The 26593-nt window shown below is 40.3% G+C and overlaps 1 protein-coding gene across 1 annotated transcript in view; it reads right to left on the bottom strand.

Moving 5' to 3' along the window:
- LOC306884571 (brefeldin A-inhibited guanine nucleotide-exchange protein 3-like) overlaps positions 1-26261 on the bottom strand; it is a 61632-nt gene extending 35371 nt beyond the window's left edge. Inside the window, exons 1-19 of the mRNA XM_079440535.1 lie at positions 25915-26261; positions 24604-24659; positions 24117-24194; positions 22293-22424; positions 21938-22006; positions 17974-18096; positions 17685-17730; positions 17079-17163; positions 16363-16467; positions 15228-15555; positions 14902-15014; positions 11276-12246; positions 10251-10417; positions 9990-10155; positions 7422-7529; positions 6501-6716; positions 6230-6340; positions 5526-5676; positions 4622-4921 (exon numbers count right to left, since the gene is read on the bottom strand). Of these exons, the coding sequence (XP_079296661.1) occupies positions 4622-4921; positions 5526-5676; positions 6230-6340; positions 6501-6716; positions 7422-7529; positions 9990-10155; positions 10251-10417; positions 11276-12246; positions 14902-15014; positions 15228-15555; positions 16363-16467; positions 17079-17163; positions 17685-17730; positions 17974-18096; positions 21938-22006; positions 22293-22424; positions 24117-24194; positions 24604-24659; positions 25915-25999 (3410 nt within the window). The 5' untranslated portion in view covers positions 26000-26261. The remainder of the gene's footprint in view (positions 1-4621; positions 4922-5525; positions 5677-6229; positions 6341-6500; positions 6717-7421; positions 7530-9989; positions 10156-10250; positions 10418-11275; positions 12247-14901; positions 15015-15227; positions 15556-16362; positions 16468-17078; positions 17164-17684; positions 17731-17973; positions 18097-21937; positions 22007-22292; positions 22425-24116; positions 24195-24603; positions 24660-25914) is intronic.
- Between the last annotated feature and the right edge of the window lie 332 nt (positions 26262-26593).

Raw genomic sequence — 26593 nt, 5'->3', positions numbered from 1 at the left:
AATGACATGGCCAAGGAATGGTAACTCAGTTTTCCTGAAGCGGCACTTTTCTACGTTAAGCTTCAAACCACAGTTTTGCAAGCGCTGTAGTACAGACTGAAGTCGTTTCTCATGTAGCTCAGGGTTGTCACCATAGACAATGATGTCATCTAAATAACACTGCACACCATCCTGACCAGCCAAAATCTGAGACATCATCCTTTGAAATGCACTGGGTGCTGAGGCCAACCCATAAGGGACCCGTGTGAAACGATAAAGTCCATCATGGGTAACAAAAGCCGTTAGATCCCTACTATCCTGATGCAAGGTCACTTGGTGGTATGCATTCTGGAGGTCTATTGTAGAAAACATAGAAGCCCCACGCAATTCTGTAAAAACTTCCTCGATATGTGGCAGAGGGTGACTGTCTATGATGACAGCTTTGTTTGGCTCCCTTAAATCAACACAAAGTCGAATTCCTCCAGATTTCTTTTGAATGGCCACCAACGGCGAAACCCAAGGAGACGAGTCCACTTTTTCTATGATACCTTCCGATTCCAGCCTCTTTAACTCTTGTGAGACTGCATCTCTCACGGCAAACGGCAGTCTACGCAATTTCTGTTGGACTGGTGGCACATCTGAACGCACATTTACTTTGTGTACAAAGCCAGCAGCCAAACCCAAAGGCTCAGTAAAGTTCACAGCAACTTGCCCGTTTTCTGCCGAAGATGCAACAGATCCATTCCGTATCTCAAGATGCAATGCAGTGAAGAGATCCAAACCAAGTAATGGCGTTCTGCCTGGTACAATGTAGAATGAAGCCTGTGCATGACGAAACTGATAGCTAAGAGCAATGGCAAGGCACCCCAAAACTGGAATAGTCTTTTTCAAATATGTCACCAGCTGAACTTCAGGCACAGTAAGGGTCATATCTGAGAAGTGCTGACGGTACAGATGCTCTGGGAGGATGGAAACAGCTGAGCCAGTGTCCACAAGCAGTTCAGTGTCGACTGATTTCCCACTCTCAGTGTGCAAAGAAACAGTACATGTAAGATTTTGTTTCTGTTTCATAGGCAGAGGCATTTCAACGCTTAAGACCGTTAACTCAGGCACAGCAACTTCTTGGACACTGCAGGTGGATGCAGAACTACGACAAACTCTCGCATAATGTCCAACCTTACCACATTGTCTGCAGTTTGATTGTTTGGCTGGGCATTTAGGGTAGTTTGCTAAATGTGATGTAGTGCCACAGCGGAAGCATGTTTTTGCATCCAGTTTCTTCTGTGATACATTTGATGGCATCTGTTGAGAAAATGTGGACTGACGTGGAGCAGATCTCTGTCGCCACCGCTGTTTTGCACCCTCACGTGAGCCAGCATGCACGACTTTAACTGACGTTTCAGTGCGCTCCATAGCTTTAGCTTCAGCTACTGCAGACTCAATTTGTCCTGCAATTGTGATCGCCTTTTGCAGAGTGAGGTCCGTTTCCAACAGCAGACGTTCCCGTATACGTGGAGTGCATGTCTTCTCAACGATCTGGTCCCTAATCATATCGTCAGCGAGCGCGCCGAAATCACAGGTAACATACTGCACGATAGGTTCACCGAGTCTCTGAGCGCGCTGGCGAAATTTATTTCTTTCAGCGACCACGTTCACTTTCTGTACATAAAATGCTCGTAAAGCAGTCAGCGCAGTCTCATATCCATCATCTGCCACGGTGAGTGTATAAAAAATCCTCTGTCCCTCAGTACCCAAGCAATGAATAAGCAAAGCACGCTTTCTCTTTTCCGCAATGTCCTCTTCTGACAATGCAGTCACGTAGTTATCAAACATACGAATCCAGGACTTAAACGGTATAGTCGGCTCACCGGGAGTTTCCAAAAAAGCAGGAGGAGGCGAGAGAGCAAGAAGGGCCATCCTCGTCGCCAATATGTTGTGTATTTCACAGTAATGAACTTACTACTCTCTTTATTATTACACTTTCTCTTCACTTCCTCATGTATTCTGGTGCCATCGCTACCCCCTGGGATATTAGCGACACCTACTGTTCATGCATGTATCTCAATACACCACACACTGCCAGACAAAAACGGACGACTGTGATTAAAACGCGATAAAACCAGAGGACTGGACAGAAACGACCGTCAAAATGCTCGCGTTTGCAACGCACACTTCTTGTCAGAAAAGGTTCAATAAAGTATTGTCTTTTGTTGTTATGAGTGCGTCTATAGATTTCTTATGCATCTCACGATTATGTTGTGTATGAAATAATGTCTGTGTGCATGTGTGTGAAACAACAAACTTATGAGCTTAATCATTTGTAATTGTATTGTTATGAGTAATTGTGGCTTGGAATAATAATGTTTCTGTAAAAATAGTTGCCTGCTGAAAATGAAAATACATCTTCATGACTAGATAGACACTGTGAGTCTGTCTTAACTACACAGGTTAGATGTGAGTCAGTCAACCGGAGGGAATCCGGTCAGATCGTCCATGCTTCGAGGAAAAGCGTGCGCGGGTCGGCCGATCTGGTTTCGTCCATTAAAGTTAACCTTTTCAAATAACAATCGCGGCCCTGGACAGTGCGTGGCCTTACATATGTGGGTGAAATCGGATTTTCTCCAGTTATTGTTAAAAAACAAGCTAACAAACTTCATAGCTAGCGTTAGTGAAGCGGTCAGTGGAATCTTTCTGCCTCCAGCTAAGCTCCGCCCACAGAAAAAGTCACAATGTTTACTAACAGAAAAAGGGTCTATAGTTCTAGTGCTAAATACTGATTGGTCAAAACAGTGTCACATAAAATTCACTATAAATATAAGCTGCATAAATCACATTAGAACAACTAATTGAGCGACTTGTTTTTCACATCTGTGTCAAACTAGGAATTTGAATATTAATTTAATGAGAAAGTAAGACTTGCTTGGTGTAAAAGCATATGGTGCGCTTAAAGAAGAATTCAAGTTATTTGTGTCTCGCAAAGAGAAACACACAGACTGCAAATACATAACCAAATGTCAAGTTATCAAACAGTCAGCAGTCATTAATACTGACATTAACACACAGCAAAAATGTGTAACGGATGCCTTGCAATGCAGACAGGGTTAAAAAAAAAGTGTTTTTTTTCTTATAATAAAGTTAACACTGGCTGAATAGCATGTTATTTATTACTTATCGGAGCTAAAGAAACTGAAGATTCACAGAAATATGAATTGAACGAAGGTAAATATCATAAATAATGACGAGTCGGATTCGACGTTTGCATTATTGGATAATTTTGGGAACAGAATGAACAAAACTCCATTAAGTAGCACTTGAAAGAGGCATTTGTGTGTATTATGATGCACAGGGTTATGCTGTGAGATTCCCGAATCTCAGTCTATTTTTTGAGCGGTTAAAGTTGATGGAGAATATCTTGTGCTTTACCATGGGTACTCAGCCGTTTTATTGTTCAGCACAGTGTCCCTTCACTTACATAACAAAGATTAAGTGTTCACTGGGAAGAGGTAAACAAATGGTATCTCTGTAGGGTTTTCTCCTCTATAAGATACTGAACATCCTACAGTATATTTCTTAATTCTTCTTTACAGACTTCACGGTGTAACTGCTACAACATTTAAAAAGGAAGTTTCCAACTCTGTAAGTGTTGAACTTTGCTGTGCCTCTAAAGATCATGTTTTAATTTTAAGATAACCAAATTGGTCTGCTTCTTACTGAGAGCTCAGCCAATACAAAAACACATTACAAATACCTTAATTACAGGACTGATAGAAATCACATTCAAAAAAGACTACATACAGTGGCATTGCAATAAAGGCTAAATAACATGTACACACTGATTTTAACTTTTTTTAAAAAGTTGTTATATTCATTTGCCTTAAAAGAGAGCACTGGATGGACCACATTATGACCTTACAGGTCCCTCTAGTGGCCATTTTCCAACAACTCCAGTTAGAAATCAAAGGTTTGAAAGATATTTAGAGATTTGTGAATGTAACTAGATAACCACCAGTAGAACTGCATATTCCACTTCATTTGAGGTATTCATGTGAAATAATCAATGCTGATTACGTTTAGGTGGCCACAAATTCTGATTGCACACGGTCTAAACACATTTTAATCATAAAACAACAAATTAATTACAATTAAATTCCTAATCAACATTATGATAAATGTGACCCTGCACCACAAAAACAGTCATAAGGGTATTTTGTTTTTAAATAGAGATTTAAGCTATCCATTGATGTATGGATTGTTATGATAGGACAAAATTTGGCCGAGATTCAACTATTTGAAAATCTGGAATCTGAAGGTACAAAAAAAAAAAAAAACTAAATATTGAGAAAATCTACTTTAAAGTTGTCCAAATTAAGTTCTTAGCAATGCATATTATTAATCCAAAATTAAGGTTTTGATATATTTACAGTAGGAAATGTACAAAATATCTTCATGGAACATGATCTTTGCTTAATATCCTAATGATTTTGGCATATTTGACATCATTTTGACCCATACAATGTTTTTTTTGTGATATTTCTACAAATATACACGTGCAACTTATGACTGGTTTTGTGGTCCAGGGTCACAAATCATTCCTGAAAAACAAAGTCGGCAGCTGCAGACAGTGAAATAAATATCTTGGTACCTGTCAGCTTGTGTGGAAAGCGTGCAGACGGCTTTGGCGGCACTGGTGCCTGTGAGCAGACTGCCTCCCCGCAGCTCGAACCCTTTACCGCGACTGCTTTCTCTCAAGAGTTCCTGGATGGAAAGCGGCTGGATAACTGGATGGCTGAGGCCCAGTTCCAGCTCTGGACTGGCCTCTCTGCTCAACTCCAACTCCAGGTCCACTGCCACGGCCTGCTGTGCCTGTGTGAAGGTGATGGGAGGCTGGGAGCCGCCGTCACTGAAGTGCGTGTGTTCCAGTGAACTGACATACTCAATCACTCTGAGGAATAGCGAAACAAACTCAGGGTGGGAACTTGTTGGGAAATGTTAGTCTTGATAGGACTAAACAAATTGGTCTATTCTTTACCGAGATGTCAGCCAATACAACAACACATTAAATATCTTAAGAAGACGACTAATAGCAATCACATTCAACTTCATCAAAAGAATAAATTAAAAAGCCTAACATAGCATAATAATAATTTCTATTTTTATTTATTTAAAAAAAAAAGATGCAAATATAAAAAAAAGTGTCTACGTGGAGTAAATTCAACAAAGTAAATAGCTAGAAATGATTTAAAGTAAATCTATTGAAGTTAAAAGTGAAGTCACGTGTAGTCTTTTTATGATGGCATTTAATTAAAAGCAAAACACAACCAACAGCAAAATACGTCATTAATTAAAAAAAATAAAAGCACTACTGGATTTGAAAAGAAAATGTGTATATTTAGAGTCAAATTTCAGAATACTTGAAATTTGTGATTACTTGCAAACAATTAATGAGTAACCATGATTACCATAATTAACCATAATTACTTCAGTAAAGATTTGAGGCTATGATCAAATCATGGTTCCCAAAGAATGAATGGAGGTGAGTGTTGTACCTAAAGACATGAGGCCAGCAATCGTGGTTATGGCTGCCCATTTCCAGCCCCACATTGAGTATAGCGTCCATGCAGAGCACATGGGCCGTGTGCAGCCTCACGCCCTGACAGCGGCCCATCTGTTCGAGTTTCTGCTCAACACGCTGCTTAACTACAACACAGACACATGCAAGTTCACATCAGGTGATTACTGTACTTGTATTTAAAGTTTGAACCGATGATCTACGGATAGGAAGTTACAAATTTTCCTTAACTGTTTTAAAAATGGTTAACTCCCCTATTCATCTAATCAATAACAAATGCAAATAGTTGATCAAGGAACCATATTTCAAAATATGCCATTCAATATTTTGTTTAAATAATGTTGGGCCTAAGATATTCTCATTATAATCTATTATAATAATATGAGAACTTGTAAGAAAGTAATACAAATGTGTGTGTTCCTTTCCTGTAAATGCTTTTGTGTGCCCTCATGTACTCTGTGCATCAGCAGCTCTACGCAGGTATGAATACTGGCATTGAAATTTGTTCTGCTGCCAATTTATGGCAACATTTACAGTATGTAACGTATGCTGCATGGTATCTGTCAGAGCACAGTAATGGACCCAGTACCATATGATATCGGTGCATTCCTACACAGTGAATGAATGCAGTGATGCAAAGTGAAATAAGCCACACAATGAAAATGTGAAATGTGTGAATACCTTGAGCAATGGCATCTCCAGTCTCCCCCAATTCCTTCTCCTCTTTCTCCTCCTGAACGCATGATGCTGCTGCCATCTGGGCAAGTGCCGAGGCACAGTTTGCCGCCACACCTAAGTGACAGAGAATTAAGGCCCAGCAGACATACCATTTCCATTAATGTGCTATCTTCCACTCTGATGGGCAGTATGCAAAAGATTAATGTCTGAGGGAACAGTACAAGTGAGCCGAAGTGAAAATGAACAGGCTGAAATGAATGAGATGCGATGTTACCCAGAGAACAGCTGAGGGCCGCAGCCTTGCGTAGACCATCCAGGCTGAGGCAGATGGTGTCTCTCTCCCTCTGAGTCTGCTCTTTAACTCCCTCTGTTCCAAGAATAAAGGCGAGACCCCTAGAGCTTCCCGCCATGCGCCCTGTAAGTGGCGTGGACAGCGTGTCGATCAGGTTTTTCCAGCAGCCGGTCAGGATATAGCGGGCAAATACCACACCTGTGAGGAATGAGGCCATGATGACACAGTGACAGCTTGACCCTGTGTTGTCAATGCTTGTGATTTGACAAGTCCTCCAACAATTCAGATTCTCACAAACCTTTCCAAGACATTTCTCTCTGGTCGTGTTAGAAATCAATAAAACTACAAGTACAGATATCCAGAGATTATGTTGCTGTCACTGAAGATTATGCATACGCATTCTACTGGATTTATTAAATGTCACATCAATAAACACCAGAGTACCTCAGGGTTCGGTGCTTGACCCCCTCTTCTTTTTGTAATACACAACATGACTAGCCAAATGGATTTTCCTACCACTGCTGCCCTGACAATATGCAGCTCTTCTTGAGATTCCAGAAAGAGGATTACACAGTGTCTGCATGTTTTTCAGCTTGCCTGGTCTCGTTCTATATGAAAGAATAACACCTCCAACTCAACTTCCAACTTGTTGTCTTCTTGTCGGCCACTTCAGTAATTAATGCAACCGTTCATTTATGCTGATTACAGATAAATGCTATCCACGTCAGCCAAGAACCACATTGCAAATGTTACCTCATCAGACAGACTTGCCCTCTACAATGCCAAGAAAATGAGACCATTCCTATCTAAACATGCTGCAAAGAACTGAAAGCTGACAAAGAAACTTCCATAACCTCTTTGTGAATGTGTGTGTGTGCAAAAGCAGAGTTTCTTGCACTGTACCTGCCACCAAGTTGTCACTGCCGTTCTTGTCGCAGGTGAAGGGTGACTGTTTCGAGGCCTTTCTGATCAGCTGACCACCGATAGCACTGCTGCCCAGTCCATCAATATCTGATAAAGCATAGGATAGGAACAAATACACATTTCTTATCTGTAAATGATCATTTAGTCAACATATTTATCCAAAGGCACTCGTCTTTCAGGGTCAGTGGCCCTGGAGCAACTTCAGGTTATTGAGGTTATAAACTTAAACCCTAAGTGACTGTAATTGTCACTTTGAGGTCTGCAGTTGAAAGAACATGTTAATAATGTGTACACAATCAACATGACTAAGAATCAGTATTTCATATATATATATATATATATATATATATTGTGACGAGTCGGCTGCCTCCCCCCTGTCCATCATCACCACCCCGTCCCATATTCGCCGCCCTTCACCAGGCTCCCGACAGGAGTGGGTGTGTGAGAGAGGAGGGGCGCTGAAACAGCCAGGGCTGGCGGCGTGTGATGAGGCGCACCTGACGTGAATAGAGCCTCATCACCGCCGCCGTTAAATGCCGAACGCGCCTCTCCTCGTGAGACCGGTCTCTTCCCCGTGCATGCACGCTGGTGTCCTCGTGGGTCCAGGAAAGGGAGCGTAGAGGGAACTACCTGCCGCCGTCAGAGACGCGAGCGGCCGGACCCGCAGTCCGGCCGACACTGCACCCGCGATACGGCCGTCGGGCAAGGACGCCGGGCCGTGGAATCCCGTCGAGCACCCGGGGATGAAGGAGTTGGACGAAGCCGCCACAGTGGTGGAGAATGCGGGCAGGCGGAGCCTAGACAGCGCAGTTGGGCAACATCGGATGACGTCATCCCCTCTCGCTCGCATGAAGCCGTAGAGCCCGTATGGGGACGGAGGAAGGACGGGGACAGCCTCCCAGCCACCAGTGGGGTAAGTGACGTTCTGTCTTTGTCAGCATTACCCCGTGGTTGGTTGAGGCTGTCAACTAAAACCCGCTTTCTCTGTCCCGGTTCCGGCGCGATGCGAGAGGGAGCGTTGCCCGGAGAGGAATCCCTGCCCCGCCCACTCCGACCGCTGGAGCCTGGTTGAGGAAGGTAGCACTCCTGCGTGGGCGGCGACCCTAGGACGGGGATGTCGCTTGGGGGGGGGGATGTGACGAGTCGGCTGCCTCCCCCCTGTCCATCATCACCACCCCGTCCCATATTCGCCGCCCTTCACCAGGCTCCCGACAGGAGTGGGTGTGTGAGAGAGGAGGGGCGCTGAAACAGCCAGGGCTGGCGGCGTGTGATGAGGCGCACCTGACGTGAATAGAGCCTCATCACCGCCGCCGTTAAATGCCGAACGCGCCTCTCCTCGTGAGACCGGTCTCTTCCCCGTGCATGCACGCTGGTGTCCTCGTGGGTCCAGGAAAGGGAGCGTAGAGGGAACTACCTGCCGCCGTCAGAGACGCGAGCGGCCGGACCCGCAGTCCGGCCGACACTGCACCCGCGATACGGCCGTCGGGCAAGGACGCCGGGCCGTGGAATCCCGTCGAGCACCCGGGGATGAAGGAGTTGGACGAAGCCGCCACAGAAGCCGCCGTCACCCGCGCCCCGGGACCTCCAGACGGGAGCGCGTGCGGCCGCCGGACTCCGCCCCTTACCTGGACCCTTCCCCCCTGAACACTGCCCTCCTTCACGAGCCCCGCAGCACAACGAGGACACCAGATCCCTGTTTATTTTGGACACTTTTCCCCCTTTGGACACTTTATTTTAAATATTGTTTAATAAAAACCTCTCCGAGGCTCGACGCCACGCCCACTGTGTCTGTCGTTGGCTCCTCCCGCCACAATATATATATATATATATATATATATATATATATATATATATATATATATATATATATATATATATATATATATACACACATACATACTCATTTGTAAGTGGCTTTGGATAAAAGCATCTGCTAAATGACTAAATGTAAATAATCATATTTTTTAAATACAAAAAGCGACTTTGTGTTTGCTTAGTTCTCTGCTGATTTAATTACTATGATCATCACGTATAGCTTGAAATAAGTTGAAAACCGCAATCTCTCTAAGATATGGGGACGCATGCATTAACATCTTTAGCCACTATACCACTTTTCAAGCCTTTGATTCACCAAGATCCCAAATACATGTAAACTAATTTGTTAGCCAAACTGATATTATTTTTTTATATTTTTATTGTATGTCATAATTATACTTTTTATCCAATGTCACAAACTTGTTCATTTGATTAGTGGCTCAGAAATAGTGCATAATATTAAATGTTTCTTCAACAAACAGACTTTTGGTTTATGTAAAGGTTTAAATTAAGCTTTGAATCATAGATTTTATTGTGGTAGCAGGCTGTATGTGTATTTTTAAAACAATTGGTCGATATATCTAGATTCACTTTTGAACATTTTCAAAATGATAAAGGCAGTGCTTCTGAAAAAATATCACCCGAATTTATAAATCTCAAAGAAGACAATAAGACATGTTTTATACATTTATTCCTTCAAATAATGGATAATCTGACACAAAGGAGTATTACCGGTGAGCATGGTGATGAGAGGTAAAGACTGCTCCTCAGCCGAGCCCCAGTATCCCGCCTCTCCCAGCAGGTTTCTCTCCAACACCTGGTTGTAGAGCTCCTCGATCCAGGCCTGAGACAGAACCACCAGAACGCCACTGCTCTGCATCTGATGCACAAACTCTTTCTGCACACACAGACACAGCTCATTCAGCATCACCATCAGATTGCGTGGGCTGGTAAAATAATAGTCAAATGTATGGTAAAATATTGCAGGAATACCAAAGACACCAGAGCACATGTGGGTTTCCTGTGGTAATAGTCACAGCAGCACAGTTTGAGGTTGAGCAGTAGAGCATAATAGGAAACCAGGTACAATCCATCTGCATTCATCAGAGCCTGACAACTCAGGTTTTCACTGCCCTCGAAACCTGGAGAATGAACCCCACCTACAAGACCATACAATAACATCACATTACCTTCAACTGCACACATACAAACATCTTAAACTTAAGGTGTCTCTAATATTTGAAAGTCTGGTCTTATGCCTGTGGACAACAATATCAGTATTTAGTTTCTGTATTTAGTGCATGTGTAACTTGTTTAATAGTCAGTATATGACTATGAAACATTAGTAGTTGATATCTAGTTATTAGTAGTTGACACGCTAGGCAATATTGCGTTCATTATCGCAGGCGATTCTTCTGCGATAATGCCTAGCTTGTCAGTGAACTACGGCTCTGTGTATTAACTGCCGCTCCATCTGAAAGCATGTGATGGAGATTTAATAGTAAATCACAGAACCGGCTTATAATAAGGCTGAAAATCACATGCGATTAATTGCACAGCCCTAGTTGCAACTGTTATTTAATGAGCTAACATGAACTAAGTGTTGTATTTTAACAAAGATGAATAACTTCTGTAGCAAATGTAGCTATTGCTCATTGTGACTTAATGCATTAACTAAGGTTAACTAATGAGATCTTATTGTAAAGTGATACCTATTGGTCTTTATAATTCTTTTGCACTTTATTCTGAGTAAAATTTTAAAACTTTATACATTTTTTGAGTATTGCTTTATTGTATTTAAATTCAGTTATTTTTGTTAAAAGAAAAAAAAGTTATTAAACCTGTTATACTGTACTGTTTTATGACAACACTTTTTTGCAACTAAATTTTAATACCGTGATAATACCGTATACTGTGATAAAAGCATTAGCAATTAATTGCAACACGAAAATTTGATACTGGCATATCCCTAAAGCAGACTATCAGTTCATTCTTGTACACAACGCTCGTCCTGTTACCTGCTTGCAGTCCCGAACAGAAGGTGGATGAGAAGTTCTGCAGGGACACGTCTACATCCGTGGTGCTGTGCAGTCCCAGCAGCCGTGGCAGCAGCGCAGCTAGAGACTGCACAAAGAGCCGGGAGCTCTGTTGGTCTGCTTCCTGGTTCTTCAGTAGTTTTAGGGACAGAGCAGCCGTCCGTAGCGTATGCTGCCCGGGACTGTCCCGTGGCGTCTGCTCCTCCTCAGCGAGAGAGCCGTTATCAGAGCCCATATCGGACACGTCGGATCGTCCAGAGTCCTTTTCTGCAGCCATAGAGTACTGGTCACACGAATCGAACTCTGTTCGCGACAGCTCCTGCTCGTCCGCACTGAAGTTACTTTCGCTGTAGCGTGATCCGTGTGAGCGCGTCCGAGACTCCACAGACAGAAAGTTGGTGATGTCAGGGTAGGCCAGGCCGTGGCTGCGCTGCACTACATCAGGAGGGGCCGGGGCTTCTGCGACGCCGCTGTCTCTTACACATTCTGGTAGGTCCGAGCGAGCTCTCGCTGCAGCTCCACAGGTAGTAGGTGAAGGTAGGCGCGGTTCCTCCCCACAGTACTCTGGAGTGGTCTGGCCCATTTCCCCTTCCAGAGTGGTCTGACCCACATCTCCCTCCAGTGTGGTGTGGCCTGTGTCGGTGGTGACGCTGATGCTGATGTCAGAGATGCGTTCAGTGATGCTGCTCTCCCAGGTGGCGTTCTCAGAGGAAAGCACGCGCCGCTGCCAACGGAAGTCAGCATCGTTGAGTTCCACAGACTCACGCATAGACTCCACCCCTTCCTTTAGCTCATCCAATCGTCGCAGCAGCATGCGGGACTGGTCTTGCTGCAGGCCACGCCCCTGGCTGAGCTCATCTAATGCACCCAGTAGGGCACAAGCACAGGAGACAGAAGAGAAGCAGGCCTCAATCCCGCCCTTCATGCACGCTTCTGTTATACCGTCCATTACCCTGAGAAAATAGGAAAGATGTGACATTCGTTGGTAAAACTTGCTTATTAAGGGACAGCACCCACAGACTGAAGACATCCTTTTAAAAAGTGAAAGAAAGTGAAAGCGACATTCAGAATTCGTGCTCTGCATTTAATTGCAGCCCCCTCCATTTAACCCACCCCCCCTCATTTAACACACACAGCAGTGAACACACACACACACCGTGAACACACACCTGGAGCAGTGGGCAGCCATTTATGCTGCGGCGCCCGGGGAGTTAGGGGTTCGGTGCCTTGCTCAAGGGTCTCACCTCAGTCGTGGTATTGAGGGTGGAGAGAGCGCTGGACATTCACTCCCCCCACCTACAATTCCTGCCGGCCGGGGACTCAAACCCGCAACCTTTGGATCACGAGTCCGACTCTCTAAGCATTAGGCCACAACTTCCCCACTTTTAACGCTAATTCACACTGTACGGAATATTTTTCAGAATATTGTGTTGAAGGGGTCATGACATGGATTATTTTATTATTTTAATATGTTCCTTGAGGTTTACTTATAATGTTAATAAAGTTTTTTGCACAAAAAAAACAATGTTGAAAAATTATTTTCAACCCTCATTCTGACCCTCTCTCTAAAGCAGCCTGTTTTTAAGGGGCCACTGTTGTGAATGGTTAACGTCATTGCATAGGAAACAATATTAATGCCCTCTTGCTATTGCATGAGTGTTTTGACAACACGGTAATTTCCAGACAAAGCATTATGAAATAATTTACTTATGGTTTGTGATGCAGCTGCAGTCAGATCTAGTATTCATAGCTTCATCTTTCAACAAATGTTTCTTTGTGAACTCTCCATAACACTGTGCCTCAATTACAAAACAAAAATGCTTTGAACAATCCTCAGACATGATCCGGTATGCCATTAATAATAAACTATCCACTTGTTCCTTATGCTGGGATCCTTCTGATATCTGCACAAAGATGCGAACGAGCGGTTTAAACCAAATGCGTCAAAACGAAATGTTCTTTCACTCCATTTGTGGTGACATTCACATTCAGCGTAATCAAGTGTCAAGCCATTAAGCGACTGAACATCAGTGGGCGGGGCCTATGGTGAGAAGATGATGACTATTCGTCAATGTCTTGCTCTGGAGGCAGTGTTTATGCAAATGTTTATGTACAGGTGATGTCATATTGCAGCTCAGATCCTAACGAGCCATTTTTTGAGCTTGATTAAATAAATGCTTTGTTTATAACGAGGAGGATGTTTTAAGCTATGAAGCTTGCAGTATGTTTTAAAGGGGTCATCGGATGCCCATTTTCCACAAGTTGATATGATTCTTTAGGGTCTTAATGAAAAGTCTATAACATACTTTGGTTAAAATTTCTCAATGGTAGTGTAAGAAACTATAGTCTGCCTCGACCCACATTCCACTCCACAATATATGTTTGATCATGCTCATTTCCCAAAATGGCTTAATTATTATAGCGAAGAAGAAAGTCAACAGTTATGTTTGTAGAAATTGTATATGCTCCCATTCTACAATGTACCAATTGTAGAACTACCTCAGACAAATGGGTGTCAAAACTTAATTAACATACAGACCACAGTTGTAATAACAGGAGCAACTGTACTTTGGTACTACATGTACTTTGTCACTGCTATGCTGCAATTTTTTCAACGATTCAAACGATTTTCTCAAGATTTTCAACGTCCTCATTCCTTTTTCTTACAGTAGTGTAAACAACACTTTTTTTTACCCTGTCAAAATCAGCTCAGTTTTCAGCAAGCCATGCTAGTCCATGCTGCTTTAAATGCTAATGAGCTCTGCTGACCCCGCCCCTCTCTTCCGTGGGGTGATGAGCAGACTGTAAACTTCAGCCGTGAAACTGGTTAACTAGCACATTATTAGGAAAGGCAATTTGCAAAGAAAAAAAAAACAAAAAAAACCTTATACTACCTTCTTCTGTAGGTGAAGCTGGATCACGAATGATTCGCACAAACAAACGCATTTATGTAGATCGGGATCGGCGCATTCCCTTCAAAAGGACAGTGCCGTTAATCCTCTGCGTCTTCAGCGGCTCAGATGTCGGGGGTAAATGACGACTGCTTTATTCATTATTGCATCCAACAACAGAGCACCTCAACTGCTTAATCGGAGATATCTTGTCTTCTCCTGCACTGGAGTCGATACAATGGCAGAGAGCTCTCAGCTCACTCAGGGCGGGTCTAAGGTAAGACGCTAGTATCAATCAACTCTCGTGGTGGGGTGTGCGCAGAACTACGTCATTCTAACATGAATCTCAGAACAGCCTGATTTGAGAGAGGGGATTTTAAAATAGGGATTTAAAAAAAAACACTGGGTGGATTTTTAGCATTATAGGATGGATGTACACACACTTCCAACACACATTTATGTTCAAACAACTTGTGAAGTGAATTTTGCATCCGATGACCCCTTTAATGGTACAAAAGACCTCTTATGTGCCAAAAGATCAAAGCAAATTTGATTTCTCCTGTCATGACCTCTAAGTTTTTGGCCTTCGTCGGGTCGTGGAATGTCTGAGAAGTGGCGTACTGTAGTGATTGTCGGTGTTGGTTGCCAGCTGTTTGTGCAGTGTGAAATAGCCTTAAAATGTCTGAATGTCACTGAATAAGAAACAAAATATCTTACAGTTTGAGAAGATCAAGATGTGACTTCCTTTTTGAGAAAGACCGCTTTCTTGTCTCAGGCTCAATGACGCACGGGCCAGCCAGGTCAAACAAGCGCCGAGGACTTCCCACAATCTGGCGGGGGTCAAGGGGTATAACAGCATGTTTATTAGTACAGGAAAACCTGAGTACCCAAGGGGGGGCGATAGTTTTTTGTTTAGTTTTCATGTCTGTGGCATAAAATGAGAATCTCCCAAAATGCAACGGCACGTGAAATTGAGTATGTATAGCCAGAAGCATAGTGTGTAAGTAGAATACACTGTATGTGTCTGAGTGTGAGGATGTCACCTCTTTCATAATCTTGATGGCCTCCACTCTGTGCTGGGGCGGTGGGTAGAGCAGAATACGGTGGTACAGGGACTGCAAAACAGGCTTCATTGACTCGACACAGCTCACCAGACGGACTAACTCTGCTGCCACATAGCAGATGGTGCGAACAACTGGCCCAATCATGATGGGAGCACTCGATGAGCAGCCAGAACCCCGGCCTTGATCCAAGACTGCTGTCCCCAGTGCTGCGTCTGAGTCCTGGGATTGCCCTCCATGGGCAGAGGTGATGGTTTTATCACTCGCTGGGTTTCCCATAATCACCACCAGAGTTGGACACAACTGCTTCCTGTGTGTAGACAGTACACACTGATGAGGTATAATTGCAGCATGTTCCTCCAGAATCATAATAAGACCAAAGTAACAGAGATTGAGATTATGCACTTTAAAGAAATAGATGTGTTTATTGTACAATGTTTTTTAGGAAATATCAAGGTTCCCACTGAAGTATGGTGGAGGATACTTTATGAAGTTTTAGCTAATGAATAATGTTTACATGCATACATTTACATGTAATTGTTGTTTTGCCTCGTTTGTCACAATGTAAGATCAATTCAAAGGGATAGTTCACCCCAAAATGAAAATTATGTCATTACATCTCACCCTGATGTTGTTCCAAACCTATAAGACCTTGGTTCATTTTCTGAACACAAATTAAGATATTTTTGATGAAATATTTTTGATGAACTTCGTAAAAGTATGGTTGAACCACTGATGTCACGTGGGCTATTTTAACAACGTTCCTGTGCCTTGATAGTGGTAGTTTCCTTGCTGTCTATGGAGGGTCAGAAACCTTTCGGATTTCATCAAAAATATCTGAATTTGTGTTGTGAAGATGAAATTATGAGTTCGGAACGACATGAGGGGGGAGTAATTAATGACATGATTTTGATTTCTGGGCGAACCAACCCTTTAAGTCGTCATTCATTTACACTTGCAATCACACAGTAAAATGTTTTGAAGGCTGTCAATTTAACGCAATTAATTGCAAATTAATAATGAAAAGCTACTTGTGCATAAGTTGAGCTACTTTTAACCACATAAAGTGCAGAGACCCTTGATTTAAATGTGCAAAGAGAACAAAGACACGTCTCACCAGACCAGGTCAGTGAAATTACGATACAGGTGCATTATGGGAGGACAGCTGCTCAGCATAGACAGAATACACTCCAGGTACAACAGCTGCAGCAGCTGGTTTTCACTAAAGAAACACACACACACACACACACACGATGCTTACTTTAGAATCTTGGTGGAAGTATTTGGTCATCCTGGTACTTTTCTCCTACTGTTTTATACTCCAATTAATTCAGACATACAAGTCATTTCACATACTGTTTTTCACATACTATATAGTAAGTAGGTATATTCTTACAAAGGGTAGAACAGATTGACTGAGTTCTTGCTCAAAGTCAGAATTAACTATACTAGAAACTTTATATGCGAGGTGTTTGAAACTCACTGTTACAATGCTAATATTTATCCTCCAAGTAAATGGGATTTCTATGCCATTTTTTGTTCATCAATAAAAAAATAATAATTGTAAAAACAGATTAGAAAAGTATTAGCACATCTCTCCTCAACAATACGTGTGATTTGAGGCATAATTCATAATGTCTGTCAGACACTTCTGCAATACTTTATAAAAAAAACTGCAAGACAGTGTCCCTCTAGAAGCAGGATTGTACACCCCTGGTTACAATTTTGCTATTACACTGCGAGTAGGAGCTACAGTAATGTGAGCAAACACTGCTAATAATGCTAGTCTAATAATAACAACCCAACAACAAGTTGAAGATATGTAAAGCTTACTTGGAGACAGACTCCAGTTTGTCACAGAAAACAGTGAGCACCATAACAACATCTTCATACAGTGCATCGGTAGTGGGAGACAGATCTGAAAACATGAACATATACGTAACTTACAATAAAAGGCAATTAAAAACTGAAAGCAAGCAATTGAACGATACCCTTGGTGCATGTGAAAACCTCAACCAAGCACATGCTCTCTTCCTTACTGCACTCAAAATATTTTTTGTGAATTTTAATTATAAAATTATAAATCAGCCTGAAACAGTAAAGAACTGCACATAACGAGCTGCTTATCGGATCTGTGATGTATTTTTATGCTTATTAGATTACCGTGATAATCTTAGCGACATGCTCATGAGGAATATGACTCTCAGAAAAAGGTTATGAACTTCTGCCTTATAAGACAGATACCTAGTATGCAGATTTTAGAACAGAGAAAAGATCAGTGACAGCTGCTATCATCAGTAAATGTGATATACTAGTTGAGCTATGAAAATGGTTGTGGAAAATGATAACTCAGACAGTTTGATGGATGAGTCATGCTGAAAACCCTGTCTTTGCCTGGCAACCGTTAACACGTTTTCACGGCTTATCGATTCAGCGTACCTTTCCGCTGGTGGACAGGTATGCAACGTTCCTCACCATCAACACCCTGTAAAAACCCAACCAGACACTTTTATAACATCAGTTCATTCTTGACATCCTAGAAAGGTATGAGAAGTCTAAAAATGAAAAATAAATGGTCACAAGAGAAACTTTTGCAGAAAAAAAAAAAATCATATTATACAATGCCACCCTTGACCAATCACATTAGCATATTTCAGAGAGCTGCGTAATAAGAGATTATAGACATGTGCTTGTGTTCAATAAAGCTCCGTCACGAAACATGACTCACTGTGTCTTCTTGTCTATGGCGTAGTTGTAGGGTGAGGTCTCCAAGAATCTGACTGAGGGTGGCCCTGACCGCTGTGTTGATACTGCGTTGATGACAACTCGATATGTAGGTCTCAATACACACCTGGAAACACAAAGATGCAACAAATGCCACCAAAACCAACTGCCTTTTTTTTTTTTGCTACAACAACAAAAGTTACTATTCTCATGTTAGATCATTGTAGATATTTAGCCAAAATTGAGACAACTTCAAAATGCTAGAACAATAGCATTTTATATTCACTTTTGTGAACTGGCGAGACCATGCAAACTGGTTTGATAGTAAAGTCTGTAGTTTGCAACGTTACTTTATCTTTTCCCAGTTAAATATACTGAGACGACCATCTCTGCCTTCAAGCCCTGTCAGAAAAATCATATTTTACAAGATATGAATACACAAGAAAGCTTGAGTGGATTGATAAGTCAACTTCTGACACAAAGTTATTTTTGCAATTATGTCCGGAGCTACTAGTACCACAGAAATTACACACCTCAGTGACAAAAATAAAATGCACACAAAGAAAAAGCAAGAAATCTTTCATTAAAAACTGTCAGGAGAGATAAAAAAAAAAAAAAAAAAAAAGTTAAATCAAATGTAATGGTCTTTTAAGGGAAAGAAAAAAAAAACTTTTTCCATGCTCAGAACTTAAGAAAATGGCCTTGCAGTGTAAACTGCAAGCAAAATGGAAAGTGGTTTATACCAAAAAAGGCCAACTTTAAAGCAATCGGGCATCCATGGAATGACTAAATAATTGCTGTTTACAAGCAGTCTTTATCAGGCATGATCCAGTCATTTCTACAGAATGCATAAACATCGCTTTGCCTGAAATTACTAATAGAACTTGACCTAAACCGACTCACAGCTGTAACTGCAGGCAAATATCGGAGCTAAAAACAGTGAAAACAGAGTACAGTGAATTGAAATTTGAGAAATTCTAAAATGCTGCAAGACACAACATGAGGGCTCTAAAAGTACACTGCCTTTCAAAAGTTTGGGATCAGTAAGATTTTTTAATGTTTTTTAATGGAGTCTCTTATGCTCATTAAGGCTGTATTTATTAAAAATACAGAAGAAAAAATATTATTGCCATTTCTAATATTGGTTTCCTATTTTAAATGTACTTTAAAATATAATTTATTTCTGTGATGCAGCGCTGAATTTTCATCAGACATTACTCCAGTCTTCAGGGTCACATGATCTTTCAGAAATCATTGTAATATGCTGATTTATCAATGTTAAAACTGTTGTCCTGCTTAATATTTTTGATGATACTTTTTTCTTTGATTCTTTGATGAATATAGTTAGAAAAGAATTATATTTTGACTAAATGCTGTTCTTTTTAACCTTTTAAGTCTTTACAATCACCTTTTATCCATTTAACACATGCTTGCTGAATAAAAGTATTCATTTCTTAAAAAAAAATAAAAATAATTACTGTCCCCAAACATGAATAGTAGTGTTTATTGTAAAACAAAATTTCTATTTTGAATAAACACGGTTCTTTTTAACTTTTTATTCAAAGAATCCTGAAAAAAAAGTATCACAGACCCCAAAAATATTAAACTGATGTGTATTGATTGTTAAACTGAAGACTGGAGTAACGATGCTGAAAAGTTTGAATGTAACAGATTTGATTGATTGCTATTTGCTAGTATTAAAATAATAATCCTGCTCCGTGATGAGTTTATGCTGCCACATCTCTGTTAGGCCTCAACAAAGTGACTCTGAAAAGGAATCTTCCAAGCAAACAGAATGACTGACCACAGAGCATCTGCCGCTCTGCCACGCTTGGTCATGGAGAAAGACTAAGACGTGGCATCTGCGACCACTCTTACCTGTAACCATAGCAATGAATGACACACTGTTGGAGGCTAGGAAAATCAGTTTCATGATGGAAGTGAGATGTCAGGGAGAGGGGTTCACTGTGTGCTATTGTGCCATTTTGAGAACCTCTACACCTAACAAAATCATTTGCCTCATACAAAATCAAAAGAGCTTGTGAACAACCACTTGTGAATTGAAAACCACTTGCTTTGACATTCTGTCATCAAGCACAGTGACATTCAGACATCGTAAGCGTCTAAATACTTAATGGGTCTGCCGTATGACTGGACATGCTCTGTCAGAAAGTGCTTGCTTTTGCCTCATTGTTTACGGCCTGCTCTCTGGGGCTCTTTGGAACAGTGCTGTGTGAAAATAAGAGAAGTCTGGCACAACCAGACCCATTTACACATCATGATGAGCTTTTATGAGCTGTTTATGGCCAACCAGGGGCAAGAAAACAAAGTTAAAAATGCAAAGGAGGGGGAGGAACGCAATATGCACAGACACAGTGGGATCTTAGCATGCAACTGCTTTTGTTTGTGCAAATACAATTTGCATAATGAATCAAATCTGCATGGTGCATATCTAAGATTTCCCATAAAATGACAATCCCTCAGCAGAAAAAAAACAGTGCCGTGAAGCAACAAGTGAACTCACATACGGCCCACGGCCCCTCTCGTACGATGAGGTTGAAAAGGTGACAAAGATGCGAACTTGCGAAGCACCCAGACACCGTTTGCTTTTTATATGCAATCAACTCTTGGTCTGGTGTTTTCAGTTACCGCCGGTCCATGCAAACAGTCTCTGCGGTGCTGCGAGTTTGAGTTGCTTTGAAAACGCAACACATACTAACCATCTTCTCAAATTTGTAATAAGAACTATACATTTATGAATCAAAAGCATCAATTTTATATTTTGAAAGCAAAGAAATTAAGACATCCGTGAATATTAGCATTGCAATTTTGCTCCTGTTCTGTAAAACTAAATTATTCTTATTATCAGTTAAAATCTGTTATGACTTTCATTTCCCAAATAATAGCATTAATACTATAGTAATATAGTTTCATTTTTATCATGTAATAAAGTAAAAATATTTCAGTAATGATCATTATTGTATAGTCATATTGAATAGGTTCCAAAAAAACAACAGTAGCTGCGTTTCCATTGCAGCTTTATGCACAACTTTAGTGATATTTTATAAATGTCGAGAAAAAAAAAAAAAAAAGTAGCATTGCCACGATGTTATGCGACTAAAACATCATTTTTTCCCTCTCACGATAAGTCATGGTGATGGATTGGACGTGTGCAGTGTAAATTGTCTAAGCATTAATGGCAAGGAAAGCCCATTATAGTTGAGATTTGTATGAAGTGTTACTTGGAGGTTATAGTACATTGAAGAATGATCATATGACATTTTACGCACGCCATGTGACCTGAAAATGTGGGGGAAAAAAATTCCAGTTTTTCAAAATTCTATTTTTTTTTAATTGCCTGAAAAACCACCTCACGCGAGCATAAAAACATTTGTGTGTTATGGGCATTTTTGTGAAACTGATGCGTTTCCATTGGGTGCATTTTCAATTTGCGCATTTTGAAGGTTAATGGAAACGCAGCTAGTGTGAATGACGCCTGAGACAACTTAAGTATATACAGTAAACTATATTAACTCTACAGTCTAGGGTGAGCCTCCTCCTCTATCCTCAGGCTAAAATTGACTGTAAATCCACATTTTAAAGCTGATATTTACTAAACTTCTTCCCAGGACCAGATTTAGACAATACGAATACTATCATGATGCATAAATACCTTCGTTTTTAAAAATAGCGTTCCTAATGACAATTAAAAAAAAATCAGCAGAGGACAGAGAGGGATCAATAGCTATAACGGTTTCTCACTGTATAAGTTTGACCCAAAAACCTGTGATACTGACCAAACCACCACATCGTCCTCATTAAAGCACAGCATTATAGGTCAGCCGTCTTTAAGAGTAGATGCCCTTTGACAAAACTTTAATGAGGGGGTTGCCAGATTCACTTTAGATTAGCAGTTTTCCGTTGGCCATCCCATTCTGTCAGTTTTCATCAGTTAAAGCACGTCTTACCTCAGCAATTCTCAAGATGTTGCGGCCATTGATCTCAAAGGTAGAGGAGTAGGTGACGCAAAGCAGGACCTACAACACAAAGAACTACAAAACATTAGCCATTCAAAATAACAGCTGGCAGCACCTCTCCTGAAAATGATTTAACACTTCTGTATTAGAAGCAGGAGATCAGGAACACAGTGTGTCTAGGGACGCATGTGTGCCTGTAATTCTGCAAATCCATCCAATTACACCACGGATGCAGACACTGAATTGATTAAGCCTGCTAGATGCAGCACATTACTTTTGACTGACTAAACATTATATCCACAAACCACTTCTGACACTGAGGATGAGGGTTCAGACGAGCACGGACCTTCATGACCTCGACCTGCAGGTCTTCATGTAGGGTGGGCGTCACCCTGATGGCTTCCAGGATCTGACTGAACAGCTGCTTCTCTGGAACCTCTGTTTCCACAGCAACAAAGCAATCCTCGCAGAGGATCTTCTGTCAGTGCCACAGGACAAAACAAACATGCAAATTGCTGAGCATGAACTATCACATTAAAAAAATTTAACATTGGTCATCTTGCCGTGATTGTAAGCTGAATTGTAAATGTGTCAAATGTATGTTTACATTCTCTGAAAAAAATATGAGTAGTTTCAGAACTTGCCACCACAATGCTAGGCACTCACTGTATAAAGAACTACTAATTTAAACAAAAGAATGCAAAAATGCTGTGAATGCAGAAAAAACCTGTTATGGTAAGTTGCCTTGCTCTATTCAGTGAAAAACTGTAACGGATCTAATTATCTAATGGTCTACAATACAATACTGTTAAACGTATAGTTTAAGTCAACTTATCAATTACAGTGAAAAAATAAATAAATTGATATTTCCAAAAAATTGTGACACTTCACATTTGATGGTTTTTCCTCTGAAATAACCATGTTTCTCCTTATTTTGTTCCTAAGTTATGCATATTGGAGTTTTTTTTTTACATTCTATGTTCTTAAATTATTTATTCCATTTCATGTGTTTCTGTGCGTGTTACCATGATGGTGTTTTATACGGGTAAAACCCAGTAGTTTTTTTATTTTTTTTATTTGGTATGTTACCATCCTTTCAGTTAATGAAATGTTTTTTACTGTAAATTTAAATTCAATCTATAAAACTTTAAATACACTGTACAAAATGACAGTGATTTTAACAGTAAAAAACTGAAAATGCTACAGTAAAAACCTGTTAAGTGGTTAACGGGAAGTTCCTGTAAAATTTACAGGGAAAACCCATAAACTCACATTCCCAGAATTCCCTGCGTTGCATTTCAAATTTTGTTTGAATTTGACGTTTTTTCTTTGAAATAACGATGTTTGTTCTTCGTTTTTTCTTATCAGTTATGTTTATTAGGGTTGTATGTTACATCTAACATTGTTAAATTAATATTTATTGCATATTTCAGTTTAATGAGTCTCACCATGATGGTGTTTAGCGCTTGTGTGAATGACACTGTGCACCTTCTATACATGTTATTATTTAAAAGCTGCTTGTGATGGGCTTTGGTTCATCATGTGACTCTCTCATCACCACCTGCATTTGGTGGTTATCAGTGTTTTTCAAAGGTACAAAACAGATTTCAGGTTGGTATATTAACATTATATCAGTTAATGAAATTACTGTATTTAACTGTAAATTTAAGTTAAAACCGTAAAACCTAAAATGCTGTTTTGCGGTTTTAAAATGCGTTTTTTTACCAGTGTAGCCCATTGCTATGATTTTTTTTTACGCTAAAGCTCAGACAGACATAGCTGCCAGATTTCTGCCTTAAAGTTCGCAGATTTTGTTTTTCAGTGTTGCTCTGTAGTTTCTGAGTGGCTGTTATTATGTTGCTGAGGTGATCTGTGTGGTTGCTAGAGCATTGCTGTGCAGTTGGTAGGGTGGGAAATTGCTTTCTGGCCAAATACAAAAGAGTCTGTAATATATTCTGGTGCAAAGACATGGTCCATTTATGTCCTTAGTCAAAACATTGCAAAACAAGTTACAAGTCTAACGCACTTTGCCTGGTTTAGCAAACACTATTGAATAAAGCAGAGCAAAAATATATGGGGTGCTGCTTTCTCTCGAGTGTACCTAAATCATTTTTGTGTCTGAGAAATGTATGTCTTTTAAAAAATGTATAAAGTTTAGTAATAAGCACACCTGCATTCCTGTGAGGGCAGTCTGAGCCAGTTTAGTGTTTTTAGACTCCAGTGCCAACTGAAGAGGGAACAAACACTTCTCTCTGCACAAAAATAGTTTGCACTTAACACACCAGAACATGAGAGATCCGACTCATGAAGACTTGGCACTGAAACACTTTCTTATGTCACTCTGTTTCAGAGATCATCTGGATAAAAGCATCTGATATATGAATAAACATAAATGAACCTAAGATAGTAACCCATTTCAAAGTTATAGTCATGACAATACTTATGGAAGAAGAACATTTAGTCATTTTACTACTTTAATGCATTTTCACAGTGTAAATGAAAGGTTTAAAAATAACGAATGCTATGCAAGACTTAATATATGTGCCTTTCTATTGATTTTCATGGATTATGTCTGTGTGGATCATGAAGATGTGAGAATGTATTTTCAAGAATTACAAACACTGACATTACAAACATTATATTAGGAATCAAAACACTTGCCTGAGTTTAGATGGTGGTATTTTAACTGAACCATTCTGAGCCTGAAGGGTCTCTGTACAAAAGCAGGAAAAATGAGAAGAAAAAAAGTTGGAAAATAGATATTAAAAAAACACCTAAATGGTACGAACACAAATGTTAACAAATGAACATCCTTTAAATATGATTAAATGTACTTTGAAGCTTCATCATTCATTCAAATTGAAACAAAATCAAGCAGAAGTCCCAACAACCTCACATTAGAAAACTACTCCAGATCAGGCCTCGCTATACGGTCATCTGAGCTCTTCATTGATCCTGTAAAGTGAGCCAGAGTTACCCAGCGCAGCAGCAGTTTTGACCCCTGATTTGTTGGCACAGCATGACTGACAGTGTGTGAGATGTGCAATGCAGAAACACTGAGGGTCAGCTGAGGTCTCCAAGCTCGGCATCATCTTAAACTATAGTGTGGTTTACAATTAGAGCTGCTTTTGCCCATCCACTAAAAGCCTATTAGTTTGAACACAATACAAGAACAAGCCTGCAACACTTTTAAATACTTGTTATATTAATGATCACAATAAATAAGAATATGTTTTATAATAAATACACTGAAATTAGTCAAACTAGTACTAGCAATATTGCTTTTATTTTTATACCTTACTGTATCATCTTGAAAGTAAACAGCTTAGGTGAAAAAAAAAACTCTTAATTTATTAATTACCAAGATAATAAACTAAGTATTCGTTAAAAAGATTAAATTAACCATTAAAACAGAAGCTTCCTTATGGAGAGTCGTTTAAAAATACTGTGGAGTTCATTTAAAGTCATGCTAATTTCATACTGAATGATAATCATATTCATGAAGGGCTATATTTGATCATATTCCAAGGTGTAACCATGGTACATGTCCAAATCATATTATTAACATGATTATAAGGCTTTTTTCAGTATGCATTTTAAAAATAAGAGCTTTAAAGCCAAACCATTCAACACAATAATATTCAAACAAACACACGCTTCAAATGCAATAAACCCAAGTTCCAATGGCAATATGCTCATTGCACGAATGCCCAACAATTTCATATTATTTTCGTGTTTAGATTTCGCTCTTCAGGAGACGAATCTGCAGTTTGACAGCTTGAGGAAAACACATATCTACTGTAACAGCTGTTATATGAGGATTCTGCTCTAAACACACATCCGTGAGAGGCGGGCACGCGTGTGCTCTGACAGTGCACTTATGTCGTTGTTGTCAAACATTAAAACACATTAAAACATCGCGTGCTTCGTTGCTAACAGACTGAACACCGACAGGTGCATCTTCTTACCGCGCGCGCCGCCGCAGGAGTCCCGGATCGCTCTGTGTTTACTGCCCGATGCCTCCTTCTGAAGCTTTCGGAGAATCTCCTCCATTGCGCTGAAGATGACTGAGAAATGTTATGTTGAAATGATGCTTTCAGGCCTCCTGCCTCAGGCTCAGCATCCCTCCAGTAAAGATGCGTCGCACTGTACGTCAGTTATTATTATAAGCCGGGAAGCCGCTGGTATTTACCAACATTGCAAATAATATAAAGGTTTCGACTAAATTAAACTGGGCAGCTATGCTTTTAAATGCTTTCTAGAGCAAGCGTCTGATTTGTAAGGTGTGTGAGCAGCGACTTCCCGTCCCTACTATGACGAAGAGTTACTGATTAATATTCATAAGCCACGCCTTCGTTATTAGAGGGAAATAATGCTGCGTCACCGTCATCTAATTAATATGCTATGACTTTCACCTTTGACCTTGGAAGGATGCCAAGCAAATTAACAAAATCTGATACATATTTATGAAGTAATCTTTCGCCATAGTACAAGTGTAATAATATTGATATTATCTATAATATAAAGATTCGATTCTATTATTTGTACATTGTTACCACGTTCATATGGAGGGCCAAATTACTCAAAATTAAATCATTAAATAAATGTTGAAATATATAAATAAATAATTAATTGAATTAATCAATA

The sequence above is a fragment of the Barbus barbus genome (genome assembly GCF_936440315.1).
Source record: "Barbus barbus genome assembly, chromosome: 18".
NCBI lineage: Eukaryota > Metazoa > Chordata > Actinopteri > Cypriniformes > Cyprinidae > Barbus > Barbus barbus.
The sequence above is the reverse complement of the archived record's forward strand: the minus strand, read 5'-3'. Positions and strand labels throughout refer to the sequence as shown.